At 36.8% G+C, this 21,415-nt stretch overlaps 1 protein-coding gene across 7 annotated transcripts in view; it reads left to right on the plus strand.

Annotated features, from left to right (window-relative positions):
• Positions 1-21,415, plus strand: part of VPS54 (VPS54 subunit of GARP complex) — a 75,831-nt gene that overhangs the window by 43,315 nt on the left and 11,101 nt on the right. For 5 of the 7 annotated variants that reach the window (XR_003549976.1, XM_027773327.1, XM_027773329.1 and 2 more), the window contains 8 exons: positions 2,655-2,784; positions 3,440-3,621; positions 4,069-4,184; positions 7,256-7,313; positions 11,619-11,724; positions 12,608-12,695; positions 13,528-13,649; positions 13,764-13,844. Coding sequence is in view for 6 of the 7 variants with exons in the window: in XM_027773327.1 (XP_027629128.1) it covers positions 2,655-2,784; positions 3,440-3,621; positions 4,069-4,184; positions 7,256-7,313; positions 11,619-11,724; positions 12,608-12,695; positions 13,528-13,649; positions 13,764-13,844 (883 nt within the window). In the remaining variant the exon portion in view is untranslated. The remainder of the gene's footprint in view (positions 1-2,654; positions 2,785-3,439; positions 3,622-4,068; positions 4,185-7,255; positions 7,314-11,618; positions 11,725-12,607; positions 12,696-13,527; positions 13,650-13,763; positions 13,845-21,415) is intronic. The other 2 variants (XM_006152192.1, XM_006152193.1) reach the window with 1 other exon arrangement.

Here is a 21,415-nt window from a genome sequence, read left to right on the forward strand (position 1 = left end):
AAAGCCAGAGAGTTTTTTTCAATTCTTATACTTTATGTAAAGGGAATCAGGTGTTCGTCTTTGTATATCTGATATCTTTCATTCGACATTATGCTTATAATATTTGTTCAAGTTGTTACATATAGTATTAGTTTTATTTTTATTTGTATAAAAGTATTCCATTTTATGACTACATCGCAATGTATTTTTCATTCTACTATTGATGGGATTTGGGTTATTTCTACTTTGGATGGTTATGAACACTCTTTTGAATATCTTTAGTGCACATATTACAAGAATTTCTGTTGAATATATATATAGGATGAATAAGGTATGTGAATGGTCAATTTAGCTAATGTCAAAATTTCTCAAAGAGTTGTACTCATTTGCATTCTCATCAGCAGTATAGAATTGTCTCTCTCACTCTATATGTTCATCCACTCTTGGTTTTGTCAGTCTTTTACATGTTAGCCATTCTGGTGGATATTTTGCACATATAGTAGTTTTTATTTCCCTGAAGATTGTAAAGAGATCAACTTTTCATATATTCATTGGCCATTTAGATATCTTCTTCTGTGAAGATATTTAAAGCCCTTACACACTTTTCTATTGGTTTATCTTTTATTGATTTATGAGTCTTTACATAATCTCAATACAATCCCTTTGTCAATTATCTATATTGCAAATATTTTTTTATATTCTGTGTATTGACTTTTCACTCTTATTGGGGTTTTTAGTGAACAAAAGTTCTTAATTTTAGTATAATTCTATATTTATTATTTCTTTTATGGTTTATGCTTTATTGTGTCCTAGCTCAGAAATCTCTCCCTACTCTGATAAGTCTTGAAAATACTCTCTTATGTTATCTTCTAGAAGCTTTGGTGCTATTCACATTTAGATATATAATCCATTTGAAATTTGTTTCTATGTTTCACATGAGATTAAATTTTCTTTTTTCTCATATGAATATGCTTTTGAAAAAATATCTAAAAAACTATCTTATCTACTTCTCTGTAGTACTACTCTTCTGAAAAATAAATTATTCAGGTAAATGCATGTCTGTTTCTGGACTCTATTTTGTTCATTTTTCTCTTTTTAAGACAGTCCCCTTAAGTAAGACTGTTTTAGTTACTATAATTATTATGGCTTTTAAATAAGTATCTGGGAGAGTAATTTCTTTTACCTTTTCTCCGTGATTGTCTTGACTGTTCTAGGTCTTCTGCAAATCCATATACATTTTAGATTTGTTAGTTCTCTGTTGCGTTCACCTAGATTTATTTTTTTTTTTACGAGCACAATCCAGAATTTATACTTACTACTTCCATTCACATCCTCTTGGGCAGAATATTATTACATAATTCTATCTAGCTATAAGGATGGCTCAAGAAATCAGTTCTGCCACTGTTGTGGCAGTTTGCCTAGCTAAAAGTATTATTATGACAGAAGAGGTAACAGATTTTGAAAATTACCTAGCAGTCTACCATACCATTTGGGATTCTTTTTTTTTTTTTTTTTTGAGAGGTTTTTTTCCTTATAGGGCGCGTGCACTCGCCAGACAGGCACAGAGACAGAGAGACAGAAAGCGAGAAATCACCCCCCCCAGGGGGGATGGCCACGCCGCAATCCCTTCTCCTCCATTCTCCTCTCGGAATCTTGGGCAGCACGCACACGCGCCCGGCGTGAGTTTTAAGCCACTGGGTCCGGGACGCAAATCGCAGTCGACTACGTGGGAGTCCAGCGACATAGCCATTACGCTAACTGCTGGTTCCCCCACTTGGGATTCTTATAAACCATATCAATCTCACAGATTTTATCCCTCCCCACCTACCTCTGTTGTGGGTCCCATTATACTTTAAACCTTCTCTGGCTTTCCCCAGTAATACACTCTTACAGCATGAAACATAGGTTCTGTAGTTGCTTCCTTCTGTGTTCACTAGGCTCATGAATGTCTGGGAACTATCCAGACATTTATATGCATGAGCCTAACTAATTCTTCCTACAAGGACTCTATTTCTGTATCCGTATTTTACAATATATAATTGTGTCATAATGCAGAATATACAGAAATGATGACTGATTGACTGGTCCATGGCCTACTGGTTAAGAGATCCGGATCCCACATAGCCATCTGTGCAGTTGGAATCCCAATCCCAGAGGCCAGAAAAATGCACCAGGCTTATGTGCTGTGTGCTCCAAATTATGAAAGGATGGAGAAATGAAGGAGAAGGAATTACGGCTTGACCACACCCTACTGGGGAAGTGCTTTTTCCTGCTTTCTCTCTCTGTCTCTCTTTCTATGGCAAACACATACTCCCTCTGGTAAAAAAGCAAAAACAATAATAAAATGTTTTAAACTTTGCTAGGGGTAGATTTTTCTATTTTTTCACTTTTTAAAAGTGATCTATAATTTTTTAGTCTTAAGTTTATTGAAATGCAAATATGAGCACAATCCAGGCAGGAAATGGGAATGGAAGAATAATGGAAAAGATTAGAAAGAGAGTTTTAAAATTTTTTAAAAATTTTAATTGCCATGAAAAAAAAATCCATGAAATTTCCCATCTTACCATTTATAAGTGTGAAGTTCAGTAGTGTTAAGTATATTCATTGTTACACAGCAATCTCTGGAACTTTTTATTGTTTTTCCTGACCAGATCTCTCTTTGTCATTTTTTTTAGGGTCAGCGAAGACATGAAATTAACTGACTTAGAGCTAGGAAAGCTAGCAAATAATATCCAGGAGTTATTGTACAGTGCCTCAGATATATGCCATGATCGGGCCGTCAAATTTCTCATGTCAAGAGCAAAGGTAGTTATTTTCTTAAAGCTTTAGATATTTTATATTATATACATAATATAGTAATTTTGAAGTTCTGGAATTGTGTCTTCACTTGTATCCCTATGTTTTCCATAAGGCATGCTCTATTTTTAACACTTAATGGCAAAGTTAATTGTTTGATGTGGTCTACTAAAGAAATGTTGAAGTGTCAAAGAATCTAAAAGAAATAGAAAAAAGTTAAAGCATTCTTTTTAGATAAACAATTAAAGGACTTATTTTGAAATAGTATACCTTAATTAATGAAAGTTAATGTACAATTTTATAAGTATGTACATGTATATATATTTATAGATATATAGACTAACACGTTAATAAAATTAGTGAAACTTCAATATTGTGAAAATTTTAGAGTAGGACTTGAATACATTAGTGCTGCTGTATTATTACCAAGATATAAGGATCAAATTTAAACATCTACAGCTTTTTTTGTTTAATTACGGCATCTGAGATGTTGGAAATTTTTTCTAAAATGATAAAGAATAATTTTAATAATAATAATTATATTTTGGATCATAAAATAATATAATCGGTGTTAATGTTTGTTCAGCTGATTGGTTTTAATTCTCATAAACATTTGGTGTTACACTAACTCTGTCATGATTTTTGTGTTATCTTTCAAATTTAGGATGGCTTTCTTGAGAAGCTAAATTCCATGGAATTTATAACACTTTCTAGATTAATGGAAACATTCATTTTAGACACTGAACAGATCTGTGGAAGAAAAAGCATGTCATTACTTGGAGCACTTCAAAGCCAAGCTAATAAATTTGTTAATAGGTTTCATGAAGAGAGAAAAACCAAGCTCAGGTATCCCATGTCTATTCTGTGCTTTAGTTTTTTTCTTTCTCTTTATAAAATAAAATTATATTTAAAAGAAGTAACTTAATTGACTGGCCAGTGAAAATTCCTGATAATTTCTTTTTTAATTAAAGGCTGATTATGGAATTATAATCATATTTCTTGGCCTTTGAAAATGAGGTTAGAATGTTTATTTCTTTTAAAGTACTTAAAGGAAGATCCTCAATAGGCTGGCTTTTCTGCTCAAACTTACGTAAATTATGTTTCGTTACTCTTTGCTAGGCTAAGACATGTAAAAAGGGAAATATTGTCTGAGAATTTTGGTAGTTTATGAATGGTTCAGCTTATTATTTTAAAAATGGCATGTAATCATTCAGCTCTTCCTTTTCTTTTCAGTCAAGGCAGATAGTGTTGAAATATTGTTAAAGTTGACCTTCCTTTCTCTTTACTTTGGAGCAGCCTCCTGTTAGACAATGAGCGCTGGAAACAAGCTGATGTTCCTGCAGAATTTCAGGATCTTGTTGATTCTATATCAGATGGAAAAATTGCTTTACCTGAAAAAAAGTCAGGGGGTATGTTTATTCTTTCACATTCTCTCTTCCAATTTTATTATATTTATTTTGTATGAGTGCTTATACTTCTTTAATTGACAATGCCCATTGAAAAGCCTAGAGGTAATATTCCCAACTTCAGATATTTATTGTATTAACCATACACCAGACACTGGACCAGGTGCTTAACATGCTTTACTCCAGTTTATCATCATAGCAAGCTGTGATGAAGGTACTATGGTTACCTTGTTTAACAGTGAGGAGGGTTATGGTTTGGAGCAGTTAAGGAATTTTGCACAGATGGTGAGCTGAGATTTGAAAGCAGCTTTGTATAATTTCATAGCTACATTCTTAATAGCCATGTTGTTTAGAGACGTGCATTTATTGAGTGATCACTAATTTATTTCTACTTTGTGTCATATATTGAGACAAAGATAAATTCTAATTTTACTTTAAAGAAGCTAAGTCTGATAAACTAAACCAAAAAATATGTGAGCAATACAAGTAACATGGTTACATAATAGAGAAAACTAAAATAGAAAGAACTGTAGAGAGAGAAAACTATGAAGGAGACTAAGCAAGAAGAACCGGAACCAGAGAGAGAGTCAGGAAGATACTTAGAACGTGGAACTAAAAAATAGTTTCATTGAGAGAATTGTCTTTGACATCAAATATTGGTTGGGTTTTGTTCAAAAGGGATATAATGACTGGGAGAAATTTTTATACTCCAGTTAAAATGGAGTCATCATGTGATAATAATGCAAGCGATTTAAAACATGTCCTAGAGTAACAGATGACAGTTTTTGAAATTCTTGAATTCTTTTTTAAGAGGTTTTGCCTTAGGACATGTGTGCTTGCCAGAGATAAGACAGACAGAGATAGGGAGAGGGAAAATGAGAAGTCTCTCCCCCCACCCAGGGGGTATAGCCAAGCTGCAATCCCTTCTCCTCCATTCTCCTCTCTGGATTTTGGATATGTATGCACACGTATCTGGTATGAGTTTCAAGCTGCCGAGTCTGGGATTTAACCAGTCGACTACATGGAAGTCCAGTGACATAACCATTATGCCATCTGCAGCTAGTCCCACTTTTTGAATATTTTTAATGGTGGGGCAGTTGCATTGTTTCAAATTTTATGAATTTAATGAGAGTTTAATATTTCTATATAGAAGTATTTTTAAACTATACATTTCACATTTGTGTAAAATGCAACCACAACACAAGAGAAGGACAGTAAACCATATAGTGATCATTAGTTTGACATGTTGGAGATCAATTTTAGTAAGTCAGTGGTAGATAAAGTCAGGTTGCAGTTGAGTGCTAAATATCAATAACTGAAAAGGTGAAGAAGGGTAGACAAGTACTTTTTCAACAATTTGGCTGTGAAGGGAAAGTAAGTGATGAAGTGGTAGCTAGAAAGATAAGAAATTAGCAAGATTGTTGCCTTAATCTATTTAAGAAGTTAAAGAGTTTTTTGTAAGGTAGTAGAAGCCACATTGTATTCAAATTCAGGCATATCAGGATTTTTGTCCATTTACCTGTGATGCTATACAGCTTCTTTGCAAATAGAGAACTAAATAAAACAGTCTGTACCCTCAACAATTTATAGTCTGGGGCTAGCAGGTAGCATCGTGGTTAACCACTGGACTCCCACATGGTGATCTTGGTTCGAGTCCTGGACCTGGAGGCTTGAGAATCATGCTGGGTGTATGGGTGTGTGTGCCCAAATCTCAGGAGGAGAATGGAAGAGAAGTGATTACAGTGTGACCTTCCTCCCACAGGGGTTATTTCTCTCTTTCCTTCTTACTGTTTCTCTCTGAGCACATGTGCCCTATGGCCAAAACCTAAAAAAAAAAAAAGGAAAAATCTAGTCTGAAATACACAGTAAATTATAATTAGAAATTATACTACATTGGACTTTGCTTGAAAGAAAAGAGGAAGTAAACATTTCATGTTTTAGAGTTTACAGGATTTCAAGCATAGGAAAACAAAATTATTTATCCATGGTAACGTAATGATTTTGGCTGATTCAGGACAATAATCTAGTCCACTATTCTTTTCACCTCAATACACTGAATTTTGTTTTATAATGAATAATTAAAAATGTCAAATGTTGAAAATAATGTAACTTTTGGGTTGAAATTTTGAGAATTAAATACATAACCTCTCAATGAATTTAGGAATTAACTCATATTCTTCTTCTTCTTTTTTTTTTTTTAAGAGAGATTTTTGCTCTAGGGAGTGTGTGCTTGCCAGAGAGACAGAAAGTGAGAAATCACCCCGCTGGCGGTGGGAGAGGGATGGCCACTCCACAGTCCTTTCTCCTCCATTTTCCTCTTGGGATTTTGGGTACATAGGCACACATGTCCAGTGTGTTTTAAGCTGCTGGGTATGGCACTCAAACCACAGTTGAGTATGTGGGAGTCCAGCGACATAACCATTACATCATCTGCTGGTTCCGTAATTAATTCATATTTTAAGAAGAATGATAATAATGAGGACAATTAGTTGATATATTAATTTTGTCTTTACAAACTAATAATTTTTAAAATACTTATTTAATTATTATTATTATTATTATTATTATTATTTTAATTTGACCAGAGAGAAACAGGGTGGGGGGGAGTGAGAAAGCAAACCGCTGGGTCTGAGACTTCAACTATGGTCTGCCATGTGCAAGTCTAGCGCCCCAACCACCGTGCCACCTGCCGGTCCCAATAATTTTTTTTTAACTCATTACGTACCACATGCCATGCCCTTAGGATAAGATAGTTTATAATTATTATCTCTACCATCATAATAGTCCTAAAAAACAGATACTTAATAGATACAGATATTGAGGCTCAAAGAGGTTAAGTAATTGACCCAAAGCTATACATCCAGAAGTTGGCACTATTGGTATCAAATATCTTTAAGTCTAAACCCAATATAGTTTACTTACTCTGTGCCACATTGTTTCCCAACTAGAGAGTTATTTTCAGAAATGATGTGGTTCTGGGCCCTGGATAGGAATGATCTCTTTCAGTTTTTGCCCCAGTATCTTGTTTCATCTTGTACCCTGTCTCATTTATTTGCTTTACCTTCTCATTGTAGAAGAAAGAAAACCAGCGGAAGTTCTCATTGTTGAGGGGCAACAGTATGCTGTTGTTGGGTGAGTGATATTTTTATTTATTAGTTGAGTTCATTATTTAAAATATAAGTCTTCTAATTCCTCCATGAAGTGTAGTGGAAATTCTGAATTAGTGATTTTTAATTCTATAAAGAATTTAAAGAAAATTTTATGAATTCCTTTTCATTTTCTATATTCTATAGTGTACTTTATCCACAAAGTACTATACTGGATAAACAGAAAGGGCTTGATTTTTCTCATAGAACAGGAAATCCAGATGATCCAAGGGTGATGCAGTGGCTCTGTGGCATTATTACTATCCCAGGCTCTTTTTTCCTACAGCTTTCATAATTTATGACGTAGCATAGTAGTTCAAGTTGTGGATTCTGGAGCCCCAAAACTGTGGAAACTATTACCATACATAAAATTATTGTAAACATTAAGCAGAAAAATGTATGTAAAGCATTTAGCACAGTTCTAGCACCTAATACATTAATATTGTTGGTACAGTTTAGATATTCCTATAAAATCTGAAGCATTCCGAGTGTCTACTGGATACCACAAGTAGAAAATTTAATACCTGATCTTATGTGATGAGTCACAGTCAAAAAATGCTACAATACAAAAATATTGTATGAAATTACCTTTAGACTATGTATATAAGGTGTATATAAAACATAAATAATTTTCATGATAGATTGGGTCTCATTCTCAAAATATCTCATGTATATGGACATTTTCCAAAATTTAAAAACAAAATCTAAAATCTGAAGTACTTCTGCTCCCAAGCATTTTGAATAAGGGATAGTTATCCTCTTGTTATTTTTTTAATCATCATCATTTGAATCATTGGTTCTTTTACCAATAAAAAAAATTTTTTTAAATAAATTATTGGTAAAAATAAAAAAAATATTTTTATTGGTAAAAATAAAAAATACAAATTCCAGCATAGTGGGTACTACATGCCTTTAACAAAATTGGTAATCAAAATAATGTCTTCGTGTTTTTTTCTTTAATTGCCAGAGGGTGTCAACCTTGATAGAGAAAGAGAGACAGACAGAGAGAGAAAATATTTCCCAATGGAATATGGTCACATTCAATCTCTTTTCTTCATTCATAATTTTGTTGGGATTTGGGGTATACGCACACACATGCCCAGCATGTTTTTCATTCTGCCTATGCTGGGATTTGAACTCTGGTTAGCCATGTGGTATCTGGTTCTCTTACCCAGTAGGCCACAAGGGCTGGCCCCATGTTTTTTTAAAAAAACTTCATATTCTTTAACAGTACTTCACAGTCTAAGTATTTTCATATATATGATCTCATTTGATATTTACAACCACTCTTTGAAATAAAAATATCAGGATTATCATTTTCCTTTTATAGTTAGAGAATTGATACTGAAATAGTTAATAGAAAGTAACCCAAATAGGGTAAGAATTCGAATCTAGGTCTAACTCAATATCTAGACCAGCATTCTTCTTTACTTTCTTCTTTGCTTCTTTTCTCACAGAGTCTTTTTTAGAAATAACCACTCCCTCCAAGAAGAATGTAACTTTATGTGCCTTTATCATGGCATTTACCCTAACATAAGACATGTGTATGTCTCCTTGGTTAGATTTTGAGTTCCTCAAAGGTGAGGATCATGTCTTACTATTTTAATTTTTTTTAACAATATTATATATACTTTAAAAGAATGTATAGAGGGGCCAGCAGGTGGTGTGGTGGTTAAGGCACTGAATTCCCACATGGCTGACAGTTAAAGTCCCAGACCTGAAAATCATGCGAGGTACATATGTGCATGTGCTCAACATCCTGGGAGGAGAATGAAGGAGAAGGGATCGTGGCATGGTCCCTGGGCCCACTTTCTCATTCCCTGTCTCTCTTTCTCTGGTGAATACACGCATCCTATGGCAAAAGCCTACCAAAAAAAAGAAAAAGTGTATATAGATTTGATGCTTTGTCTCAATCTGTATTCAATCAAGTCTTTGAAGTGTATGCATTATTATTATTATTATTTTAAACCAGAGAGGGACAGAGAGAGAGAGGGAGAGAGAAAGAGGGAGGGAAAGTGAGAAAACATGCCACCAGGTCTGGGACTTGAACTGTGGTCAGCTATGTGGAAGTCCAGCACCCTTAACCACCATGCCACCTGCCAGTCCCAGTATGCCCATTCTTTTTTTTTTTTTGTTGTTGGAGAGGTTTTTGCTATAGGGCACATGCGCTCGCCAGACAGACAGAGAGAGACATAGAGACAGAAAGCAAGAAATCACCCCCCAGGGGGGATGGTCATGCCGCAATCCCTTCTCCTCCATTCTCCTCTAGAGATCTTGGGCATATACGCACATGCACCCGGCGTGAGGTTTAAGCCACCGGGTCCGGGATGCGAACCGCAGTCGACTATGTGGGAGTCCAGCGATAGAGCCATTAAACTAACTGCTGGTCCCAGTATGCCCATTCTTAAAATAAAGCCTCCGTTCTTTTCTCTTCTGGAATCTTGGTTTTCTAGTAGGACAAAACTTTTTACAACCTTTCTATAATCACATTCCTTCAATCTAACTGTGATTGCCCTCCTTAACTACCCATTAGCTGCTTACTTTTCATGTGCTCGATGAAGTGGTCCCCTCTGGCTTTTTCGTTTTCTGGCTCTTTATGCAAAGAGGCTATTGCCAAAAAATTGAATTCCCTGGTTAGAAGGGGACAATTATATCTTATGAGAGAAGATTACAAAAGATAGGCAATGGACTTATGCCTAGGAAAGCAGACTATAGGAGTATTCTGGAAAGTGACAGGTAAGCTATTATAAAGACTAGACACTGTCTTTCTTGAATTGTTAGTTCCTGATACTCTTTTTTTTAAGAGAGAGATTTTTTGCTGTAGGGTGCGTGCATTCACTGGAGCAACAGAAACAGAGACAGAAAGCAAGAAATCACTCTCCAGGATGGGTGGCCACCCTTCTCCATTCTCTTCTTGGGATTTTGAGCATGCATGCACATGCACCCAGTATGAGTTTTAAGCTGCCAGGTCCAGGATTCAAGCCAGGGTCAAATACATGAGAGTCCAAGTTCTTTATATTCTTAAGAATTTTATTAACCCGTTATTTTACATAGATCTCTAATTTCTGAGTTTCACACCAAACTTAGATGTCCTATAATGAATCAGTCTTTCTCCTTTAATATCAATCTTATTACCTTTCACAGTAGTATGTCTTTTATTCAGTAGTATTAATAAGTTTTCTTATTTATTTCTTCCATGAAAGAGAGGGAGACAATGAGTGAGGGTGAAAAAGAGACAGGCACCCCATCAGGTCTTCATGCCATGATCCACCCCCAGCTAGTCAGGCTCATGGGCATACACATGCATGCATGGGCAAGGAGACCGCAGGACATGAACTGGGGACCTTCCTATGTGGTCTCAGCATCACAGAGCATTACATTATCAGTGCACCACTGCAACTGGCCTAGTAGTGTATCTTTTTAATGTGTATGTGACCTATAAATCTGTTAACTTTTCATCTTTGTAGAACCTTCTGTGACCTACCAGTAAAGTTTTTTGTTGTTGTTGTTTTGTTTTGTTTTTAATCTGCCACAGGCTGCATGAGCTCACTGGAGAGAGATGGGGTGGGGGGTGGGGCGGAGTGTGTGGAGAAAGCATCCGTCGGGGGAGATGGCCATCATGCTGCAATTCCTTCTCCTTAATTCTCTCAGGATTTTGGGCATGCACACATGTGCCTGGCACGAATTTCAGGCTGCTAGATCTGGGACTTGAACTGCATGCTTGGCCATATGGGACCCAGCCACATTAACCACCATGTCATGGAATGGCGTGTAATAAACTTCTTAGAATGATATTTTGTCTTTAGAAACCACTATAACTTCTCTTTCATCTCACTAAGAAAATCTGGACTGGGTTCCCTTTATTAACATAATAGTTATGAGCGAGAACCTAGTATGTAGGTAGTCAGAAAAACAGGGTAGTCTTTTTGTCAGTGTTTCTGAATTGGCCAAGGAATGAAACTTCCTTGGTAAGAATGTCACACTGAAAGTGCTTTGCCTGTAGTACAAAATTTAAGGAGGTATTCTTTCTCAGTTTGGTGTAAGTGCTGACCCTGTAATTGCACAGCTCTGAGAATAAGTGCCTCCCCAAATTTTATATCCCAGCTGCTTCTCTTGCTTCATATTAGTTCAGAACTTACTGTACTTGTAGATGAAATATATAATTTAACTTACCAAGACCAGTATATCTTCAGAGATCCACTCTACTAATAAGAAACTTGATTTTTGCATGGGAAAACAGCTTTATTTTTTTGTCTTTATTGATTACTTGGTTTTCTTTCTTTTCTTATAGAACTGTATTGCTGTTAATAAGAATTATCCTTGAATATTGCCAGTGTGTGGATAACATCCCATCTGTTACTACTGACATGCTTACTCGTCTGTCAGATTTATTAAAGGTATGTATGATTTCACATGTTAAGGAAAAATACTTGGAAGAGTTCATTCATTAGGATGTGACAGTTCAACTCTGAGACAGTTTAAGGTCAAGAAATCTTTAAGACATTAATTTTGCCACATTTGATTGTGGTTGAATCACTACATGTTACTGGAGAAAGGCTACCCATTTCCTTCTCACCCCACATGTAGTGATTCCTCATGACACCCATAGAGTTGTTAATGACATTAGAGACGGGATGATTTGTTCGTTAGGTGCTGAACATGACTGAGGCCACTTAGGTCATAAACCTGGACTGGTTTCAAATGTGCATGGAAGAAATTCACAGAACTTTACAAAAATTCATCTCACTAAGGTTAGATATTTTTTTTACACCATTCTTTCCAAACTATTGATGTAAAATGAAAACGTGATAATTTTATTCAACCAATTCATATTAACAGGTATTTTTAACTGGTAGCATGGAGGAAAGGCTTTATGTTTTCAAACCTCTAATCTTTTAATTACCTGTGTCCTGAACTTGATCTGTAATGTTTTAGTTGAGGAAGATTTTTGTTACTCTTTTGAAAATAGGACTTTACAGTAAGAATGACTGAAGTTGAACTAGTTTTGTAAATGCAAATTAAAGATTAATTTCTGAAAGCCAGTTTTTAGAATTTCTCAACCTTTTTTCTACAAGACAGTGAAATTATCATTTAGAATCCTTCTCCCCATTTTTTCTTATTACATAAATAGATCCTAAGTGCTTCTACTAGAAAATTCATTTGGTCCTTGAAAGAGAGGAAAGAGGAATGTATTTTTTAGAATAATTAACACATTGCCAGAATATAAAGAATAGTTTTTAATAAATTGTTGGGGTTTTTTTTTTCTCCTTCCTTTGTTAGTACTTCAATTCAAGAAGTTGCCAGTTGGTTCTTGGAGCTGGTGCACTGCAAGTTGTTGGACTGAAAACAATAACTACAAAAAATTTGGGTATGGATTCTTGCATTTTATTCACGTGCTGAGATGTTACAATAATGTCATTGTACTCATCATGTTTTTGTACCTGATGTTTTCATGGCTCTAACCAAAGGCTCTAAAAGTGCAAAAGTTAGTTCACATTCTCATGTATTGTTATAATTGAAAACCTACCTCTGGGGAAATGTTATAAGAAACGTCTAGTCTGACAAGTTTTAAGTTATTTGGAAGTTGTACCACTGTAGAAAATGTTAAGATGGGGACCAGCAGTTAGCATAATGGTTATGTCGCTGGACTCCCACATAGTCGACCGCGGTTTGAGTCCTGGACCCGGTGGCTTAAACTCACACCGGGTGTGTGTGCATGCATGCCCAAGATCCTGAGAGGAGAATGGAAGAGAAGGGATTGCTGCATGGCCATCCCCCCGGGGGGTGATTTCTCTCTTTCTGTCTCTCTGTCTCTCTCTGTCTGGCGAGCGTACGCGCCTTATAGCAAAAACCTCTCCAAAATAAAAAAATATAAAAAAAAAGGAAGAAAATGTTAAGATGTAATGTGAATGCAGTACTTTGGGGTGGTACTTTATCTGAATGTCAGAAAATTATTGGTTACCTTGTCAGCATCCTCATGCCAGGAATTCTCATAACTGGAGTCCATTGGAAAAGTGTATGTTCACTATATTATTCATACCGAATTTTTTTTTGTAAGCAAAGTGAAATATGGTGCTCTTTGTGCATGAAATAAACAGGGATCTGTATAAAACTGCCATTTTTAAACTTAATTTGCTATGTAATTAAAATAAACTGATATCTTTTTTGTTTGTTTCTTCATTTGTTCCCTGGATCGTCAGCTCTTTCTTCCCGATGTTTGCAGTTAATCGTGCACTACATTCCTGTGATCCGGGCTCATTTTGCAGCTCGATTACCACCTAAGCAATACAGCATGCTTAGGCATTTTGATCATATCACTAAGGTACTTTTTCATATATTTTCTATTGGAGTTTCATAAATTTAGTTCCTTACTTGTTAAGTAATTTTTAAGATATATCTGAGGGACTTTAAAACACAATATTATTTCTCATTACAGGACTACCATGATCACATAGCCGAAATATCAGCAAAGCTTGTAGCGATAATGGATAGCTTATTTGACAAGCTGTTATCCAAGGTAATGGTATATAGAAATTTGGGGGCTTTCCTTAAAAAGCATCATGCTTTGCATTTCATAGGGAATCCTCTATAAACATGATATGATATGATAATCTAAATTCTCAGAAAATATTTACCAGTTAGTAGGATTTAAATTTTTTTTTTTTTTTTCAGTAAAATGTGACCATTTCTTCTGGTCATGGCCTCCATAGTGGTCAAACTGCAGTTGTATAACAAATCAAATACTTCAAGGTTTAAAAAACAACCCAATTTAATTTTCCAGACTTTCCAAATAGTTGATACTCATCTTCTAAGGGTCTGATGGAAGTAGGGGAGATGATGCAAGGATGATAGAAACCCTACATAGAAGTATTTTTAACTTAGCTGCATTCACAGATACGTACCTCCTTTAAAGCAGATTTTAGCTTGAAAGGATTCCAAAGAATAGAAACAACAAAGATCAAAATAGAAGTTATTTGAGATGAAGTGTGTTACTTTACTTTCCTAGCTAAAAATGCAGTTCAAAGTGCTGCATTATTTCCCTTATATAATCAATCTCTATATTCATTTCTTGTTTGTTTTTCATTCTCATTAGGTCATCAAATGAAATGATGATCCCTAAAGAATTCTTAATTATACTGAGAGATTGTCTTCAGACAAATATTTATAGACCCAATCACTTTTGCCTTATCCTTTACTCATTTCTTTTCCTAAGTTCTTTGGTACACATCTTAGGGTAAAAGCAGAAGATTCATAACTTGAAAATTTGAAGGTATATTTAGTATTTGTTTTTTGCCCAAGATCACATTTAGGGTAACTTTGCTAAGTAAGGTAATTTGATTTCTTTTCCTCCTACTTAAGTTCTTCAGATTCTGAACCATCAGGAGCAGTAAGCATATAAGATTAAAAGGGCAAGTAAGTGACGCCCCTTTACCCAAATTAGACACGTACCTTAATCTGTGAAGATGCCAGTGAGAAAGGAACACTTGGAAAATGAACTCATTTTTGTTTGATTGGTCTCAAGTTTCAGTCACTGGACTTTTTTACATTCTTAAAAATAAATGAGGAGGGAATCAGCAGTTAGCGTAATGGCTATGTCGCTGGACTCCCACGTAGTCGACCGCGGTTTGCGTCCCAGACCCGGTGGCTTAAAACTCACGCCGGGCGTGTGTGCGTGCGTGCCCAAGATCCCGAGAGGAGAATGGAGGAGAAGGGATTGTGGCGTGACCATCCCCTCTGGGGGGTGATTTCTCGCTTTCTGTCTCTCTGTCTCTCTCTGTCTGTCTGGCGAGCGCATGCGCCCTATAGCGAAAATCTCTCCAATAAATTAAATAAATAAATAAATAAATGAGGACTGGGGGCTGGCAGGTGGCATGATGGTTAGGGTACTTGATTCCTACATGGCTGACCGCGTTTTAAGTCCTAGACCCAGCAGCTTGCCTTCTCACTTTATCTCTCTCTCTCTCTCTCTCTCGCTCGCTCTCTCACTCTGTCCCTCTCTGGTCAAATTAAAATAAATAGATTAATTAATTCATTTTAAAAACATTAAAAATATGGGACCAGCAGTTGGTGTAATGGCTATGTCACTGGACTCCCAAGTAGTCGACCGTGGTTCGAGTCCCTGACCCAGCAGCTTAAACTAACACTAGGCGTGTGTGCATTCGTGCCTAAGATCCTAAGAGGAGAGTGGAGGAGAAGGGATTGTGGCATGGCCATCCCCCTGGGGGGATGATTTCTCACTTTCTGTCTCTCTGCCTCTCTCTGTCTTTCTGGCGAGCACACACACCCTATAGCAAAAACCTCTCAAAGAAAGAAAAGATAAGAAAAACCTTAAAAAATAAAATAGTTCTCTAAAAAACAAAATAAATAAATGAGGACTCTAAAGAGCTTTCGTTTATGCAGTTTGTACTACCAATAAGTACCATAGTAGAAACTGAGACTAAGAAATTTATTAAAACACAAGAATACACAAACATACATTCTATTAGTCTTAAGAGCGGTGATGTGGGACCAGCAGTTGGCATAATGGCTATGTTGCTGGACTCCCATGTAGTCGACCATGGTTTAAGTCCCAGACCTGGTGGCTTGAACTCATGCTGGTATGTGTGCATGTGTGCCCAAGATCCCAAGAGGAGAATGGAGGAGAAAGGATTGTGGCATGGCCAACTCCCAGGCGGAGGTGGGGGGTGATTTCTTGCTTTCTGTCTCTCTGTCTCTCTCTGTCTTTCTGGTGAGTGTACATGCCCTATAGCAAAAACCTCTCCAAAAAAAAAAAGAGTGATGATGACATCATTGCAAGTCATGTAAAAATCCCCACTATTCAATCATGAGAAAATTAAATAAAAACAATAAATAACATCCTAGTATTACTATGAAAATAGCTTTTACTTCTCAGATTCCCTGAAAGGGTCTGTGTGTCCCAGACCATACTTCGAGAACTTCTGGTGTAGCATAGTTATTTTATGTTTCACTTTTAAGAAGTTTAAGGAATTTATAGTTATGTACAAACATATATGCAAATATAACATACTATGTTTTGCCCGTTAATTTCAGTTTTATATGGAGAAAAATGATTATTGTTTAGAAATTTTGTATTTTCTCTGTGAGTGCCAAGTATAAGCTAAAATTCGAAAGCAGTTCTAATTCTACCAGTTTCCTTTCTGACATATTTGCAATCTTCTGTGTACCAAAAGTCAATAACACATTGTCTGCTCTTAAGCTTACCATCTGGGACTAGCAGATGGCACAATGGTTATGTCACTGTACTCCCATGTAGTTGACCAGAGTTTGAGTCCCAGACCTGGTGGCTTAAACTCATACTGGGCATGTGTGCATGTGTGCCCGCGATCCCAAGAGGAGAATGAAGGAGAAGGAATTGTGATGTGGCCATACCCCCACGGGGTGATTTCTCACTTTCTGTCTCTCTGTGTCTCTCTTGCAAGTGCATGTATGCTATAGCAAACCCCCCAACAAAGAAAAAAAAAAAAAAAAAGAAGAAGATGCTTACCCTCTAAGAAGGTAGAGGACCTGTATAGAGCTAACGATATAGAATAACACAAATGGTAAATGGTGGAACCACTATTAGGCTGTGGAATGTAATAAAGCAAAATTTTAAAAAAATGCCAGCACTTTTAAAACTTTGACTTTAATTTTTCATTGTGATCATCAGAGTTTTGAACAAGAATTGTGACGGTAGCTAGATTTTTATAGGATAGAGGCATTATGGTAGCTTATTTCTAAGTACCTAAGTATGTATTTTTAAAAACTAAGAATGCATTTTTATACACACACACTACAGTGATCATACCTAACAAAATTAACAGTAACTCTCAGTATCGTCCATTGTCTGTCCTCCTATTTGAAACTTAACCAGTTGTCCCAAAATATTTTCTTACAATCGGTTATTTGAACAAAAGTTTCTATGTGGTCTGTACGTTACATTTGGTTATTTTAATTCTTTTATACACTAGAATACCCTTCACCCTTTTCCCTATCTTTATTTTTTATTTTTCGTAGAGGTTTTTACCTTAGGGCACATGCGCTCGCCAGAGAGACAGAAACAGCTAGAGGTAAAAATGAGAACTCACCCACTGGGGGGATGGCCACTCCGCAATCCCTTTTCCTCCTGGGATCTTGGTCACACACTAACACATGCCTGGCATTAGTTTCATTCCACTGGATCCAGGATTTGAATCACAGTCAGCCATACAAGAGTCCAGCAACATAACCACTATGCCATCTGCTGACCCCTGTTTTTTATTATTTTTTAAATATCGTTGACTTGTTGGAAAATGTGGCCAGGCTTTTATGACATAGCATTCTCTCTCTTGTCTTCCCCACTAGTGATTCTACCTTAGCATGTTACAGTATCCTAGCACTAACAAGTCCATCTTTCCCATTCCCTGCCCTATTTCTTTTCATGTGTTGCCCAGGAGTTTGACCCTGTTTTTAATTCATACTGAAATAGCAAACAGTATTTAGTTTGGGTATGCCTTTGAGCTTTTAGCTTTTCATTTTCTTAACTGGAAAGGATGATGCAGTAATGAAATTTGGGCTGATTCTCAGGAGGTAATAAAATTCTAAGAAGTTGATAAGCAAAGATACCATTGCTTGGATAGAAAGAAACACTAATTATACTAACAGCTAGACTAATGTTCTAGCCACCATTTGTTTATTCATTTATTCAGTAAGTTATGTACAAACCATTGTGTTAGGTAATAGATACAGCACAGCAAATAGGTCTTCAATCTTGTTCTCAAATAGAAATATATCTAGTAGGGGAAGTATATCAGTAAGTACAACAGGAGGCAGAACACGCAAAGTGTTATAAGTAAAGAATTAATCTTAATGCATTGGAATAAAGTTGCCAGCTGGAGAGGAAGATCTGGGAAAGCTTTGTAGATGAGGCATGAATATAATTTTTTGCTTTTAAAGATAGATAGGATGGGGCCAGCAGGTGACATAGTGGTTGTGGTGCTGGACTCCCACATGACCGACCATGGTCCAAGAGTCCTAGACCGAATGACTTGAAACTCACACCAGGTGCATGAGTGTGTGTTCTCAAAATCCCAAGAGGAGAATGGAAGAGAAGGGATTGTGGTGTGGCCATCCCTACTGGGAGATGATTTCTCACTTTCATTCTCGCTGTCTCTCTCTGTCTCCAGCAAGTCCACATGCTCTAGAGCAAAAAACTCTCAACATAATAAATGAATGAATGAATGAAGATAGTTAGGGTTAGGGCAAATGAAGTAGAAGTACAGGTCTCTTAGCTAACACTATGAGCAAACATGTTGGCAGAAATCCTAAAATAATCTGGTGTCAGGTTTTGGAGTCAGGTAGATCTAAGTTTAAATCCCATATTTGTCATATATTAGCCATTGAAGGACTTGGGCAAATTATTAATTTCCTTAAGCCTCAGTTTCTTTCTCTGTATGAGGTTAATAGTAGAGCCTACCATAAGGCGATAGTGAGAATTAATGCAATAATATATAGAGAGTGCTTTTCTTTTTTCATTAGTCTGGCTACAGAAGAAAGTTCCAGTAAATATTGACTACTAATGCTTTTTTTTTTGTAAGAGGTTTTTGCTATAGGGCGTGTACGCTCACCAGACAGACAGAGCCAGACAAAGGGACAGAAAACGAGAAATCACCCCCCAGGGGGGATGGCCATGCCACAATCCCTTCTCCACTATTCTCCTCTCAGGATCTTGGGCATGCACGCACACGCGCCCGGCGTGAGTTTTAAGCCACCAGGTCCAGGACGTGAACCGCAGTCGACTATGTGTGAGTCCAGCGACATAGCCATTACGCTAACTGCTGGTCCAAATGCTTTTGTTGTTAATAACAACAAAGATTTAGCTAATGTGGTAGGTAGGTGAAGAGAGGAGTGGAGGATAAGTTGGAAAGATAGTAGAGACTCTGACTACCTGTAGAAAGCTAAGCACTTAAAATCAGGTTTATTGGAATATAATTTTTGTTGAGTAAAATATATATAATTTGGTGACTTTATACAGCAGCAGAGCTGTAAGTAGTAGTAAAGAAATCTTGACCCCTTTCCATCTCTCCCATTCTTTGTCATTAAAAAAGAAAGAAAGAAATGTTGTTTTCTTATTTGCATCTGTGGTGGATACTTCTTTTTGCTGTACTCTGCCAAAAATGTGACAGTTTCTAGTCCCATCACTCCTCAGAGTGCCTTGTCACTCTTTAGGGTTAGTTCCCTTGGTTCCCATGAACTTTGTTCTCTATTGAATTCAGAAAAGATTTTTGGGGACAGATGGTGGCATTGTGGTTAAGGTGGCTGGATCCCACATGACCATCTACACACGGTTTGAGTACCAGACCTGGCAGCTTGAAAACACATTAGGTATGGGACTAGCAGGTGGCATGATGGGTGCTGGGACAACTCCCACATAGTTGTCCATGATGCGAGTCCTGGACCTGGCAGTTTGAAAATCATGCTGGACATCCGTGCATACATGCCTTAAATCACAAGATAATGGAGGAGAAGAGATTGTGGCATGGCCATCCCTCCTGGGGCGGTACTTTTTCACTTTCCCCACCTCTCTCTGTTTCTTTCTGCTGTCTTCCCTCTGTGTCTCTGTATGTTAATTTCCACCTCCTTTCTTTCATAAAGATCCCAGTTGTGAATTTTTTTTTTTTTTGGAGAGGTTTTTGATATAGGGCGTGTGTGCTCGCCCGACAGACAGAGAAAGACAGAGAGACAGAAAGAGAGAAATCACCCCCTAGGGGAGATGGCCACGCCACAATCCCTTCTCCTCCATTCTCCTCTTGGGATCGCCTGGTGTGAGTTTAAGCCACCAGGTCCGGGACGTGAACTGCGATCGCCAGTCGGTGAATTTAGGGCCCACTCTAATCCAGTGTGACTGGTACCAGTAGACATGAGATTAGAGAAACACTGTTCAACCCAGTACAAAAGAGTAGTTAAGAAAGGCTGTTACCACAATGAGATAACGTCAGACTCACTAGAATGCTAAATGAGAAAGACAGATAATAACAAGTGTTAGTGAGGATGTGGAAAAATGGGAACCCTCATGCATTGCTAGAAGTATTGTGAAATGGCATACTCACTTTGGAAGAGTTTGCCATTTTCTCAAAAAGTTAAACATGGAGTTAACCATATGACCCAATAATTCCAATACTAAGTATACTCAAGAAAATTGAAAACATGTATCTGCACAGAAACCTGTACATGAATGCTCATAGGAGCATTATTCTTAATAGCTAAAATGTGGAAACAACCCAGGTGTCCATCAGTTGATCAACTCGGATGTCCATTAGGTAATCATATTGATAAACAAAATGTTCTATAGCCATACAATGGAATATTATTCAGCCATAAGAAAGCACTGATACATGCTACCATATGAATGAACCTTGAAAGCAACATGCTAAGTAGAAGAAACCCCTATAAAAGGTCACATACCATATGAATCCATGAAATGTACACACAATATGCAAGAGATAGAAAGTAGATTAGTGGTTGTCAGGGGCTGAGGTGAGGGGCAGCTACTGAGTGACTACTAATGGGTTTAACATTTCTTTTGGGGGTGATGAAAATGTTTATAAATTAGTGGTGATAGTTGTATAAATACACTAAGTTTTCTAAATACCAATGAATTACACAATTTCAGAAGGATGAATTTCAGGATATGTGAACTACATTTCAAAGCTGTTACTAATTTTAAAAATAGGAGATTGTTTGATATGTTTATAGGCCAAAGGGAGTCAATTCCTTGGGAGGTCACAATTTTGTTTATTTTAGTCCAGTCACATAGTGACTTAAACATATTTCTCCTTCAGCAGTATATTGAAACTCACTACATTTTTTTTTTAGAGCGAGATTTTTGCTATAGGGTGCATGTGCTCGCTAGAGAGACAGAAAATGAGAAATCACCCCCTATTGGGGATGACCATACCACAATCCCGTCTCCTCCTTTCTTATCTTGGGATTTTGGGCATGCACGCATGCGTGCCTGGCATGATAATAACCTATTTAAGATTAAAATGTTAGTAATTATTAGAGTTAGACAGTGGCACAGTGGTAAATGTTGTTACCACTCTGAGAGGCTGA

The sequence above is a fragment of the Tupaia chinensis genome, unplaced genomic scaffold (assembly GCF_000334495.1).
Source record: "Tupaia chinensis unplaced genomic scaffold, TupChi_1.0 Scaffold000341_1, whole genome shotgun sequence".
NCBI classification, from domain to species: Eukaryota; Metazoa; Chordata; class Mammalia; order Scandentia; family Tupaiidae; genus Tupaia; species Tupaia belangeri.